Source organism: Diadema antillarum, unplaced genomic scaffold, assembly GCF_040938485.1.
Source record: "Diadema antillarum isolate AM-2024a unplaced genomic scaffold, OU_Dant_1.0 seq00000597_RagTag, whole genome shotgun sequence".
Taxonomy (NCBI): Eukaryota; Metazoa; Echinodermata; class Echinoidea; order Diadematoida; family Diadematidae; genus Diadema; species Diadema antillarum.
In genome coordinates, this window is record NW_027271528.1 from 167,647 (window position 1) to 181,632 (window position 13,986).

General features: G+C 38.3%; 2 protein-coding genes across 2 annotated transcripts in view; one reads left to right on the plus strand and one right to left on the minus strand.

Moving 5' to 3' along the window:
* LOC139735751 (ras-related protein Rab-34-like) overlaps nucleotides 1-8,228 on the minus strand; it is a 36,463-nt gene extending 28,235 nt beyond the window's left edge. The window contains exons 1-2 of the mRNA XM_071646502.1: nucleotides 7,371-8,228; nucleotides 6,594-6,682 (exon numbers count right to left, since the gene is read on the minus strand). Of these exons, the coding sequence (XP_071502603.1) occupies nucleotides 6,594-6,682; nucleotides 7,371-7,424 (143 nt within the window). The 5' untranslated portion in view covers nucleotides 7,425-8,228. The remainder of the gene's footprint in view (nucleotides 1-6,593; nucleotides 6,683-7,370) is intronic.
* A 253-nt stretch (nucleotides 8,229-8,481) lies between these two features.
* LOC139735780 (large ribosomal subunit protein uL23-like) lies at nucleotides 8,482-13,986 on the plus strand. Its single transcript, XM_071646531.1, has 6 exons — nucleotides 8,482-8,527; nucleotides 10,115-10,224; nucleotides 11,431-11,570; nucleotides 12,303-12,479; nucleotides 13,327-13,396; nucleotides 13,891-13,986. Exons 1-6 carry the CDS (start codon nucleotides 8,503-8,505, stop codon nucleotides 13,903-13,905), a joined length of 537 nt encoding a protein of 178 aa, XP_071502632.1. The 5' UTR covers nucleotides 8,482-8,502; the 3' UTR covers nucleotides 13,906-13,986.

Sequence of the window (13,986 nt, forward strand, 5' to 3'; positions counted from 1 at the left end):
TGTGTAAACCTGTATGGGAGGTATGCTTGTTTGTACCAGCAATTCCAGTCAAAGCTATGGTGTGTGTCTGTGTGTGTGTGTGTGTGGGGGGGGGGTGGGGGGTTACTCTGAAGGATGATGGAGAATAGGGGTTAGGTATGGTACAAATTTTATAATACACATAGGTATACAGAGGACATTAAAGTGCAGGATAGCATTATACACTATAGATACTGTCTGTACCACAGTGTAGTGTGTACAAGCAGGAGTATGGTATAGTGTAGGGGTATGGTAGCACAGGGTATTATTAACCCATTGAGGATAGTTTGATTTTGCTACAACACACATTTCCCATAGACACCTGCCCGAGTATACTCGGGACTCGTCCTCAACGGGATAAAATGAAGAGTTGGAGGATGGTGCAGGGTTGCATTTTCCATGGTTAAGTGCCAGGGGCATGGTGTAATATAGAGTGTGGAACCAGTCTACAGTGTAGGAGGACAACAAAAAGAAGGAGAATGGTAGCAGACTATCATGGTGTACAGGGTAGTGTAGGGGTATGGGGCAGTGTAGGGTGTCATGGTATCAGTGTACAGTGTAGAAGGCCAACAAAGAGTAGGTGGATAACATCATGAAGTAAAGTACAGATATGGTGTAGGGCAGGTGTAGGGCTGGTGCATGGTATAATGGAGGAATGGGTTGTAGAGCAAGAGGAAGAGTGTTATCCAGATCTTTGCATCCTGGTGCTGATTTACAGTCTGAAAAACATATCAACGAATTCTGAAAGAGGTTGGTCAGATAAATAGAGCTGGGTCTTATGGTAACATACAAAAAACAGATGTACTGCTCAAACTTGTCACATTAATTCATAAATGAAATGTTATCAGTAGTGTCTACCTTTTTTATGGATTGTCAGTATAAGCAGTTAATGGTGTCATTTACTCAGTGTGGTATAAGAGACTAAAATTTAGCTTTATATTGCAGCCTAAAAACAGTGCTAATGAATACCGGTATACAATATTTCAGTGCATATATATGACAAGAGATTAAAGTTGGGTCTGGACCATTGCCAGTGCATTATGCTATGTGTACAATGCCACATCTCTATGGAAAACAATAACAATAACAACAACAACAACAACAACAACAACAACAACAACAACAACAAAGGACTCGCAAAATGTTGCCTTCAAGTGTAACATTTGCAATTTCTGAATGGTCAAAATGTTAAACATTTCTATAAAACACGTACACAAATTGATAATATCCTTTGTCCAAGTAGTGTGGACAATGCCTAGTCCACTTCAAATGTAGTTGGAGACTACACATGATGTGCATGGGGGCATTACACTATGGGAATTTGGGCAACTGTGTCAACTTCTGCAAACACAATCTACAATGTACACTGTACTAGTATGTTGTATTGGCAGAAAAGCTGTCTTCTGTGCAGCTGGCTGCAATGGCATGTCATCTAAAAGATGTGCTGGAAAATTTCCACTTGTAAGGAATCTGCAAACGGGAAACTCCCTCCTTTAAAAGAATTGGTTGATAAGCACTGCAACTGATCACTCGCAATGTTTGAGAGTAGCTCACTTTCAACTGGGGATGCAAAAGCTATCAAATCTCCCATTATAAGGATGAAAATATTTTAGAATAACCCATCAAGTCTTAAATGGATAATTGTGCTACACAAATCATCATTTAGTCTAAGTACTAAATTGGCAACTCTGCAAATTTGAGTATCAACTATTAGCGAGAGACTTGATGGGACAGGTCAAATTCAATAAACCTGCACAAAATCAGACACACACACACACAAATGCTGACTTGAAAGAGAAATCAATTTTGATCTTCCAGAAAGTGTTACCAGTCTATAATATACATGTAAATCTAACAATTTATAGCCTCTTGACAAATCTGCAAAAAAAAAAAAGAAAGAAAGAAAAAAAAAAAAAAAGACGGTATGTGACCAAAGTAGAGTTCAAATGAAATTGGAGCCCTCATTCTTCTTTGGGAAATACTGATACCATGACAGTGAATACACACGATAAACACAGCATCAAATGGTTGAAACAAAAAAGTGGCATCTTGGACTTGACCGGTGAAATTACCACTGCAACATTATTGCCAAGTGATAACAACAGTATTTAAAGGGAAGCAGTCCTGAGATTTTCACTGTACTGATAATTAAGAAGAGTTAAAAATATAACCTTTCACCAATTTATACGCGTGGACATCAAAAATTGTCTCCGTACGTGATTTTTAAAAAATAATTCCTGCAAGCGATCATGTAAGAGCCTGCCAAAAGGTGCAACGTCATTGATGCCCTACTCTCAAGTTGACAGTCGTGCCTCAGAAAACCAATTTAAGTGTTCAAAATGATCATATCTGATTTTTTCATAAAATGTAACAATATGTGGTTTTATTATTTCAAACAAAATATTTCAAGCTTATAACATACAATTAATATAAAAATAAATAGTAAACATGTATTTATAAATAACTAGGGATGACGAGCAGAACACTGCTGGAAAGAGTTGTGCATCGATGACGTATGACTCTCCGCCACTTTGCTCATTTGCAGAGTCACACTTTTTTAACCAAAATGTACGAGCTTATTTGGTGATTTCAAAGTTTGTTTTTGATGAAAGTAGTTCATTGGAGGTACCAACAACAACATATCTTTTTTTTAATTTTATGAGGACTGCATCCCTTTAACTGTTTTCATGAAGTCACTCCTCTCTCGGAACTGGTTAACTCCCCCTCCCTCCCCCCCCCCCCCCCCCCCCAAATGTATTCCTTTCCTCAATTAAAGACATCTTTTAGGCTATTGTATGCAAAAGTTTTACCACCTCTGGACCGGAACTTTATACAAATACCAGTGATATAATTTACAAAAGAGTTGCCAAGTGGTAACAGCAAATTGCATTTCTTTAATACTGAATATTTCATATGATCACAGAACTCTTCCATTCCCTACAAATGGTTTCTACATTGTACAGTACTTCCAAAATGTCTTCCTAAATGTGAGTTTCAGAGCATCTTCTGGGAATGTGAACATTACAAGCCCATTCATACACATATTATCCTTACTTTTTATCATCATCTTTCTTTTTATGGCATTCATTAGTATCAGCAATAAATCATCTTTGTATCACATGAACTATTGACTACTGCTGCCTAGATATCAATGTTCTGTACTAATGTTCTGTATACATGTACATGTAGTACATGATATGAGACATTAATGTTCTCTGAGTATAACAACCACTTTCAACCAAATGAGGTACACATATATATCGAACACTGCTTGCTTAAAATTCAGATGAAAGAGGAGATAATGAAACAAGGAGTTCAATTTTCTTCTGACAGTGAACATGGGCTCCCATTTCACTAAATACAAATCATACAGTGAGTAGCTGGTACACAGTGTAAACCTGAGCATACCCATATAAATGGACAGTATTCATCATACGGTGTACACCGCTCAGAAGAATTCAATGTAGAGTTACTTTATACCGAATGGAAAACACACTTCAAAGTCTACATACAGAAAACAAAACAAAATAAAACAAAACAAAACAATACAGAATTTATAAACAAATAACATTTTTTCTGCTTTGTTTGTCTCTCGAATCAATTGTAAATTAAAGATTTGTCAAAATGTGACAAATGCAACCACAAGAAGATTGATGGTCAGTGATAGTCATGTAGAATTCTAGACATTTTGAATTAAAATCTACAGTCAAAAGGAAGATCACTGTGTGATGTTTACAACACAGACTTCTATGCAGATCCAACTCAAACCCATGAACCCATCCTGAATGACCTACAACAACAAGCTTGTCACCGAAACATAATATTTAATGAAAACAGCCACCAAACAATGCCATATCATGTTACACTTGACCCTGTGTTGATTTCATTTGAAAGGCATGCAAAGATGACAATGCACCAGGCACTTGCAGCTCTGTGTTGGCACATTCCTTCCATCTCAGCCCCAAGGAGCGACCTTCTTCATCTTATCTCCTCACGACATCAGAAAACAGGTACATCAATAAAAAGGCAGGGAATGGAAATAAAAACAACAAATAACATTCCCTTCCTGTCACTGTCAGATCTGTCACACACATCACACTGGGGTGTCGTGTTATTTATCTACCGAGTCACTGCAGGTTGATGTTTTGGTATGGGGGGGGGGGGGGGGGGGGAGGGGCAGGGTTGCAGTTTGGCAAAAACAATCTTTTTTCGTTCACACAGAAGCAAATCATCGGTGTAAGATCTTGCCCCCTAAATTACAATGTGCATCCAGATGATACCTAAATCCTAAAAAGAACTTTCGAGTGACAGTCCCACTCGATGATAAAACTGAGAACCGAAAGAAATACATACAATGTACATGTATACATACAAAATTTATATTGTATTTGTAAGCTCATGGTGCCACAATACTTTACAGTATACAACACACTGGAGGTTGACTTGGAATCTGATGGGGATGGGGTTCACAAGAGGTCACACTAACTTTCCAGTTTGTTGATTATTGTGTCCACACGATATTCTCCATCAGAACAGAACTCAGCCACAAGCTTCTTTTTTCATTGTTGTCATTGTTTTATTGAGTGCAAAACTTGAACAAAACATTTTAGTAAGGCTGCGTTTATCTAAAAACTTTCTGAGGCAGAATCACGATCCTAAATGCGTTTGAGGCATTTTCAGGGGTTAGATAAACGCAATCGTGTTTTCAAACGCATTCAGGGATGCCGTTTTGAAACGCCTTTCAAAGGGCGTTTGAAACACGTTTGAGACCATGATCGCCGTTCTGTGAGTAGATAAACGCAATGCTGTTTTGAAACGCGTTTATGTCTCTTGGTCAAATCCCAGCTGTTTCCGGTTGTGCTCTCTACCCATTATTTGCGTGTGACTGAGGAGACATGTTTGGTGGTATGCAGTTGACCTTTACTTCCCGGGTCAAACACCGCAAAGCAGCTGCACAGTGACACCACTCAAATCGCGATTGTATGATGGTTAGATAAACGCGGCTCCCCGAGAATCGTGTTTCAAACCACGTTTGCAAACACCGTTCCAAACGCGTTTTGAAACATGATTTTCTCTCTCAAGTTAGATAAATGCAGCCTAAGTAAAAAAGATACTGCATTGAAACATACATTTGTGATGTACAATGTATAAAGTTGTACATAATAAGATATCGGTGTGCACAATGCCTGTACAAAAACAATAAAAATTGTGACATTTTGGTGTAAGTTGCTGAGCTACCAAGCCAAACTCTCTTGAAACACAGCCAGAAAATCTCAAAGCTGGGGTGCGACATATCTGAAACTTTGCAAAGATTTTAGTAAAATGTAACAGTCTTTACACTTTAATCTTTAATAATCAAATGTTTAAGCAGCATCCAGAACAAAAGCTTTCTATTCATCCCCCCTAAAACAAATATTGAAGTTAAAGTCATTCACATTTAAACAACATCAAAAATTACTTCGAAAAAATAAAATGCTATCAAATCAGAAGGAAGAAAATTCTATGTAATAGCAAAGTCACATCTTCAGTAATATGTACAGGTCCATATTGTAAAGGGACAACCTAGCGAGCAAATCCATGATTTTGATAGCTGCCCGTGTATCATTCCTATTTAATGATGTGGTTTGTTGTTCCAATTAGATTCCAAATCAGCTATTCTAAATTGATCCTTGCTCACTGTTCTTGTGGACACAACACAACTACACAGACACATTGAGTTTTCTGCAGAGACATACATTGTAATGTTCATTTCCTAGATCTCACACCTATTTCATGGTGGATACTTTTGGGTTCTATATCATTCTGCCATCAAGACTTTTCTTTTGAGATGCAAAATTTATCTGTGTCTCTTTGTTGTTTTTTAACCCATTTAAGTTCTAGAAAACCTTTATTTTTTTTTGGGGGGGGGATGGTGGTGGTGATGGTTTGGTGCTGCATTTTTACATAACTTTTGTAATTCATTGTTTGGAATTCATGAGGGAGAGTATATCTTTCCTTGATATTTTCTCTTTTTTTTGTGTGTGATATGCACTGTTGTTTTGGTTGCAGAAGTTTCAGACTCCTGTTAATCGCTTTTAAAACCGATGCTTAAATTGGTAATCCATGCTGTGATGATCCAAGTACCTCTTCCTTTCTCAAATTTATCTAGATTTTAGAAATTTCTTCCTGATTTTGAACAGATCTTGTGAATTCAACCAGTTCCATCTCACCTTCGTGCAAAATGTCATCTTGGGATAGGCATTCAAAAGGCAGAGTTGCCAATTTAATGAGAATGAGAAGATCAATTCTGCGGCAAACTATGAACTCTGACCTGGGGGCACTTCATGAAGCGTCTAGGTCAGATATTTTTCTGACAAACTGTTACAAGCTACTGAAATCCTTGCATCTGAGTGGCTGAGAGCAAATTGGTCAGACAACTTTGTCGCACAAAATGCTTCATAAAATGCCCCCCAGGACTTGATGAGTCGATTGAGATCTTTTAGCCATCACGTCACCAAGTTCTGTACTATGACGAAAGCAAAGGACAACTTACAAAATGCATCTCTTGGATCTCTTCACTGACCAGTGCAACTTACCCGACCGTTCCAGTCTTGTTGGCAAGACAAGCGTCTCTCACTCTCGAGTCAAAATCTGTCTCCTCATAAGGTGTCGTCTGTCTGTATGACTGTGGAAATGTCAGAGAAACAATACACAGCAAAACATTTGGTACATGATTTCTTGAAAGTCTAGGAAATATTTGGCAGACAGAAAGATCCGTCTGTCTGGAGGAGTCTTATTTTTTTGACGTTATCACTCTCCTGACTGAGGGGATTCGTGAAGCCAGACGCAGTCTCCGTGGAACAAATCCCCGACGGCCAGATACAGACCGATCTTTCGGTCAAACATTTGGGTGTTATTTAGGGAAGGGTGTCCAGGTAATCCCTAGCCTAGGTGCATCCCAACCAAAAATTATGCCTCCCCCATCAAATAAAGCTGTCAAGACAAGTGTCATCCCTTATCAGGGGTAATAAAGCCAGGTACATTGTAAATCTATGATGCAATAATTATGGATGCATACAACTGCTAATATGACTTCATAAATACTCAAACTTTCCACAACTTCCAAGACTTCTAAACAAGTGATTGTGAAGTGTGAATGTAGTTTACTGGGTGATGTACTAAAATAGACTAAATTTATGAACTCACACAATCAGCTGAGCTGAGCCTGTGCTAGCTCACATACCTGCTGTTGAGTTGCTTGAATTGTGACGGTGTGTATTTAATAACCTAGTCTCCTAGTAAACAGTCAGACAGTGTTTTCTGTGTGTAAAAAAAAGGAAGATCTAGTAGAAGTTTAATAGAACTCTACTTACCTGGGGAAACTTGGTTATAATCCGATCCCTGGCTGCTGCATGACTGATTCTCATGTTGACTTCCGACTCCTTAATTAGATCTAGGTCTAGTCTAGATCTATCATCTACGAACAGAAATCACTTTCACAAACAGAACGAACGGCGGCCTTCTAACAATGGTTCTAATATTAAAGGTAAAATTACTAACGTTAAATCTAACAATAAGTTAGTATTTCTTTCAGCTTGGTGTTGTGTTTTTTGTAGGCCTAACGTCACGCGTATAAACTGGAAACAGAGCTAGCGAACGAACGAACGAACTGCACAGCCCAGCGCGCTAGCGATTAGCGTAGATTACACTCCGCTACGGATGCCCCGAAGGATGCGGCGTCTCATATCCTGCTTGCCGATGCGATACGTGCACTTTTGACAATCGGTGAGTTTACAGACACAGCTCAGCTCAGTAGGTGATTCGAAGTTAGCTATCAATCTCGTTTTGCTGAAATATTCTATAGGCAAAACGGCAGAAGTACAAACGGCGACGTGATCCCGTATCCGTAAAGCTTTCCTCCCAGCTACTGTAATTTACTAGTACCGGTACTTCCTACTAATTTTTCCCCAAGTCCATGAAGGTGTACACACACTGCAGACTGACAGTTGTCAAGTAAGTGTGCGTATACCGACCGACCACCGGTGGTATAAGTACCGCGGTATCGGTATACATGTGCCGTGTGTGGGACCACTAACGTTAGTTCAGTGCTTCACGTAGTGTGTGTGGGACCGACTCGACTGTGATCACACCTTCATTTTCACATCCTTCGATGTCTTTCTTGAGCTCTTTTTTTCGTGCTTTGACTTCTGACCGCGCGTTCGCACTCATCAACTATCCTTGCGCTGTGAATCTGTGAGAATTACTACGTAAATTTTACGCGCGCGCAGCGCAATTATATTCATCTAGATTTGTAAATAATTGTGACTAAAACATCACATTTAAAATTCAATATTCATCATAAATCTATACCATATAATATTTCTAGGATATGTATATATATTTTTACAAATTTATTGCAAGTTACGTAAAGATTTATTTTTGAGTAATATAATGTCTGCATAATAAAGTATCGACTTTCTTTTTAGTCGTCCTCTTACAAGCAACATGGCTCCGAAGGCGAGATCTGAGGGTAAAATGACAGATAAAAAGCTTGTATCGGTTACATTTTGGTGTACTCTTGATCACTTTCCCCCAAAGTATATTTCTTTTTATAAACATGTAGGCAATACCTGGTATTCATGTGATTTGATTGATGCAAAAAGAAGAAATGTCAGAGTGAAATACCACGCGTGCTCGTGCTCGGAACGTGTACTGTAGGCCTAGCTGGGTACATGTACTGTAGTGTATGTAAATTGAAACATTAGGCAGTGGTATATGATCGTATGGTGCTGGTGCATAGCTGTAATCATGTAATGGCCTGCCGCCTGGTTCCCTAAGAGTTCTAGATACAATGCCATCAATGGATGAAAAAATAAGGTGAAAGTGAAATGATGTGGAAAGTAGACCCTAACACTAACACATCAGCAGAAACAATCGTAAGAAAATATTATATATAGATGCATCTAGACCATATCTAAGTTGTCCAAAAAAAAAAAAAAAGAAATGTGAGGTTATTTTCATTGTCATGCCTGATGTTGGTGCCCCAGTGCAGTGTGAACTGTAGTAAGAAGCACTAGTAATCTGTAAAATGTATGCTGTTGATACAGTCACATGTGTATATGTCATTATGTGTGTTACTGTTGCTTGTGATATAGATCTACCAATGTGTGGTTGCGCATGCATGGATGGTAAGGACACATGCACACCTGGGCTGTGTGTGTGTGTGTGTGTGTGTGTGAGTGCATAGTGGTTGTACTATGAGTAGTATTACTATTAGAACCTACGGAAAAAAAAAAATTATTTCTACTCGTGCTTGATGCGTGTGTGTGAATGAAATTCATCAGGCACCATCACTTCAAAGTTCAAAGTGGTGAGCTGCAACACTGCAGTCTAAGACTTAAGAGTGCAGGTCTGATTTTTCAACTTTATCAACATGATAACCCCCCTAAAAAACAAAAAAACTAAACAAAAACTAAACAAAACAAAAGAACAACCAAAAAAAAAAACCAACCAAAAAATGACAACAAAACAAAAGCACAAACAAAACAAGAATGGGTTAACATACATAGTAATTTTAAAAGCACAAAATGTTTGTTTCATCAGAAGTAATTAAGTATATTGTCTATACTGTGCTTGTGTAATGCTGTTTGCACTTTTAGCATCCCCATGTGTTTTTCTGGCTGAACAGACGAATATAATACAATCTATTAAGTATAAGATATCATGTCCTTTTTTTCTTCTTCTTAGAGCTGTAGCTTTTCAAAATTCAGTGTGAAGATGACTTGTCCCGTGCTTGGCTTAATATGCCGTTAGTGTATCCCAAAGTAAGTTAGAAACAAGGTTACTTCATGAGAAAGACAAAAGTATGCTGTCTGTGATGTAATTTGTTTTCTTACACCTTAAAAAGTATTTTTATGGTTCCATACCATCAGCATCTGTAGACCGTCATGTATGATTAGGGGTTTCTCTGTAAGTGAAAAGACTGTGTTTTCAGGAGCCTTGCTGTTGGGAAAGCTATCATACTGAAATGTTTTTAACTGCCATGCTTCATGAAGTGCATTAGTTCATTTGGTCTCATTCTAATATCACTCCCCTCTTGTACTCTTGAATCCAACAGCTCAGCGAAAGGCTGGAAAGAAAGGCCCTGCTCAGAGGGAACCGGCGGCAAAGGTTGAGGCCCGGGCAGAAGCCAAGGCCAAGGCCAAGGCTAAGGCAGATGCCATCAAGGTAAGCATGATAACAAAAGGTAGTAGCTAGTAGTAGATTGATGATCAAAAGTTATTCTTTTGAGTTATATCCATATACTGGTCATTACTAGATAGGCAGGCTACAACAGTTCATGATGTCACAGAAGTGCAACAATGTAGAAAAATGTAAAAAGAATTTTGCACATTTATTTATGTTTTTGCCTAATTGAGAGAACTTGACTTATCTCCTTCAGGGCCAGCAGTGACTAATAGTAATATTACCCTTAAATTATATCAGTAACAAGTTGAAGGAATTTGTATCTATTATGAAAATGTAACACCATATATATATATGGTATATATATATATATATATATATATATATATATATAATTTTTTCTCTTTTTTTTAAACAGAATTCTCTTTACATTTTCTTTAATATCGTTCATTTATGTCATCACATGATGTCGTTGCCTTCCTGAAAGCTTGTGGGTTTAAGCAATACTTTGGAATTCTTTGGGTCTTAATCGCTCATCAAAATTTTCTTAATCTTCATACTGATGTTTTCTGCTTATTATTTTGCATTCGTTAAGTTCACACATGTTTGAGTTCAATTATGTTAGCATGAACAGCCATACTCATAATTAGTGAATAGTGTTTTAGAGGTTGTGTAAGACGGTAATCATTTGCTAGCAAGATTACTGGTTAACTCATTTTGCCGAGTGATGGACCAACTGCGGCTCCACCCAACCCCCGTATTATTCTGAAGTGTTTGGTCGTACAAACTTCCAAATGAGAGTACAACAGTGAAGAATTCCAACAATGGATTTATAATTTCTTTTTTGTTAAGTTATGTATAAATTATGTGTAAGATATCAGGAATTGTCATGAAGCTTAGCATTTACTTCATATAACCTTTGGTTTTAAAGTGTATATAGCAAACTGCGTTTATCTCAGATGTTGCATAAGACTGTAGTCCTTTAAAGAGGATGCTAAGCTGATATTATGTCCCAAGGAATCGACACTTGATAATACAAAAAAAGTCAGACTGAGCAAAAGCAGACATGTTCTACTGAGTGTAGTGATTTGACCAGTGATTTGACATTGATGTGGTGTCATGATGGATCCAAACAGACCTCGGTTGTAACACGCTGAATGAAATGAACAAAGGTATGAAACTGTGTTCCCCAAAGATCTTTGAGGAGCTCCTTGGACCTGACTAGTTGTTGTCCTTCCCTTCTTCCAGGCAAAGAAGGCTGTCCTGCGTGGAACCCATTCCACCCGCAAGAGCAAGATCCGCAAGAGGGTGACGTTCCACCGCCCCAAGACTCTGAAAACCGCACGCCACCCCAAATACCCCAAGAAGAGCAGCCCCAGGCGGCCAAGGTAAACAACAAGTGATGCCCATTGGCAAGCATCAGTGATGGAGAACTAGCAGTAGCTGCATTATGCCTGAGATGAAATCTTCAAATTTCCTTTTTCAGTTGATGGGTACTCTCTCATTCTGCAGTAGACCCTAAATGTTTGGATTGTCCCATTGGTGATGTGAAAAATTGCATGCAATGTGAATTTCAGGCATGACAGCATATGGTCAAATATTCTTTCCCTGCAATACATTTCTTGAGCACAACCATTTGCAAACAATGGCTGATAAGACAGTGGTACAGGTGGTTGCATTAGAAATAGAGAACCATGACAATAGAGTGATAAATAAGTATTACCGTACTTCAGTATTCATTTGAGAAGCAAAGTTCACTAATTTCCACTTTGGAGGCAATTTCCATTACATTTGTGTTTGGGAAGGAAGTAATTTACTGTGTTTATATTTGAGTTGCAAACAATGATCACCAGAGAATATATGGTATGTACACCGTGTAACATGGTCCCGTCAAAATGGTATGTTTTACAAAAATCAAGTTGTTTATTGATCATTTGTTTATTCATTTTGTGCTGTCTTTCTCATTTCCTGAGTGATTTGTTGTAGCTCAGATGCATGTTACTGCAGTTTCCAATGTTAATTACATTTATGGTCTTTTTTGTGTGCTTATGATGTAAAAAATATTATGGTAGTGCTGAAATTTGCAGTGTTTTTTTGTGGTCTCTTTTATTTGGTAATAGGTTGGACCAGTACAGCGCCATCAAGTTCCCCCTCACCACAGAGAGCGCTATGAAGAAAATTGAGGAGAACAACACCCTGGTGTTCATCGTTGCTCTGAAAGCGAACAAGTTCCAGATCAAGACGGCAGTCAAGAAGCTCTACGACATCGACGTCGCCAAGGTCAACACCCTCATCAGGTAAAGATGCTGCTGCTTCATCTTGGTCCAATTTCCCAGACCTTGTTTGTTGTTTATTGTTTGTGTAATATGTTTATATTGTGTTCATGTGGTATTACTGAATTTAAATCACTTTACCCTTGGGTAGAGACAATATTTTGCAGTCCAGTGGTAAATAGCTGCATGCAGTAGTTTCGATGAAGTTCCATTTCTCTCTCATCCTTATGAATTGGATGCCTTTTTTTAGTTTGGACAGTTTGCAAATACCAGATATACTGTATTCATCTAATTTGTAATTATTAAATGTCATCACTATCATCATAATTAATGCCATTTGCCATGTACACGCCCTTCTTGTCTGAAGCAATGGCAACATGTGTGTGTATAGATTGTGATTGCATAACAGGTGCATTTCATCAGTGACAGTGACAAGGTAAAGGCTCAGTGGTCACATCTTGTACAACCTCAGCAAAGAGTGACCAAATTTATTGGACACATATATGGGACTACCTCGGCATGTATACATCTTGCGTGGACAGTCCGCTCATGAACATGGAAAATATTCCTGCCCTAGTTCAGGGCACATTTGATCAGCATTGAAATTCTGGTACACTGCACTCCCATTGTAACGAACATGGTTATAATGTAATTCTTGCTACAACAAAGTAAAAATTCAGCTCCCAAAATTATCATAACTACTCAATACATATCTTTGCATACTTTACTGTTCGGCTATAATGAAATCCGATGTAACGAAAGAAAAAAACGGTGGTCCGGAGGACTTTGCTATAATGGGAGTGCACTGTAGTGACAAGTTGCTCATGTTGGCTACACTTATCTGTTTGCCCTATTTTTGACCGTTCCACAGGCCTGATGGACAGAAGAAGGCCTACGTCAGACTAGCCCCGGACTACGATGCCCTTGATGTTGCAAACAAGGTAAGAAAGGGTGGAGTTGACAGGAAGCCAGCTGTGTTAACATCTCATGGTATGACCCTCAAATGTATATTTTATGATTGAAATTGTCTTTGGTTGTGATATTGCTTTGTTCATATGAAACAAATCAAGGACATTCTTTAATTTCTAGAGGAGTGACTTTGTTTTGGTACGATCATCTGTCTCCTCTCCAGCCATAGATAAGTGTAACTGGGAAATCAGTTCCAATATTTGTCACATTCTTGCTAGCTGCTTCTTGCTCATACTCATTTTTAAAAGGAGATGACAACATAATTGACAGCTTTTCATTAGTAACGCATGAATACATATTAGTTGTCATCGAAATGAAGTAAAGCAAGGTCGCTCTTAATTGACTTGTACCACCAAAAATTGTATCTCTGAGTAATATGCAAGGTATATGGCAAAGGATACACCATGATGAGAATATTAATAATTCGACTTTGTAATGTTTTCTTGTGCATCTTCTGTTTCCACAGATCGGCATTATATAAACATCTCTTCACTGGTCAGCACACGAGAGGGTATAAAGCCATGCAGGTCATCATGCTGTGAATAAATAGCGTAAAATGTCA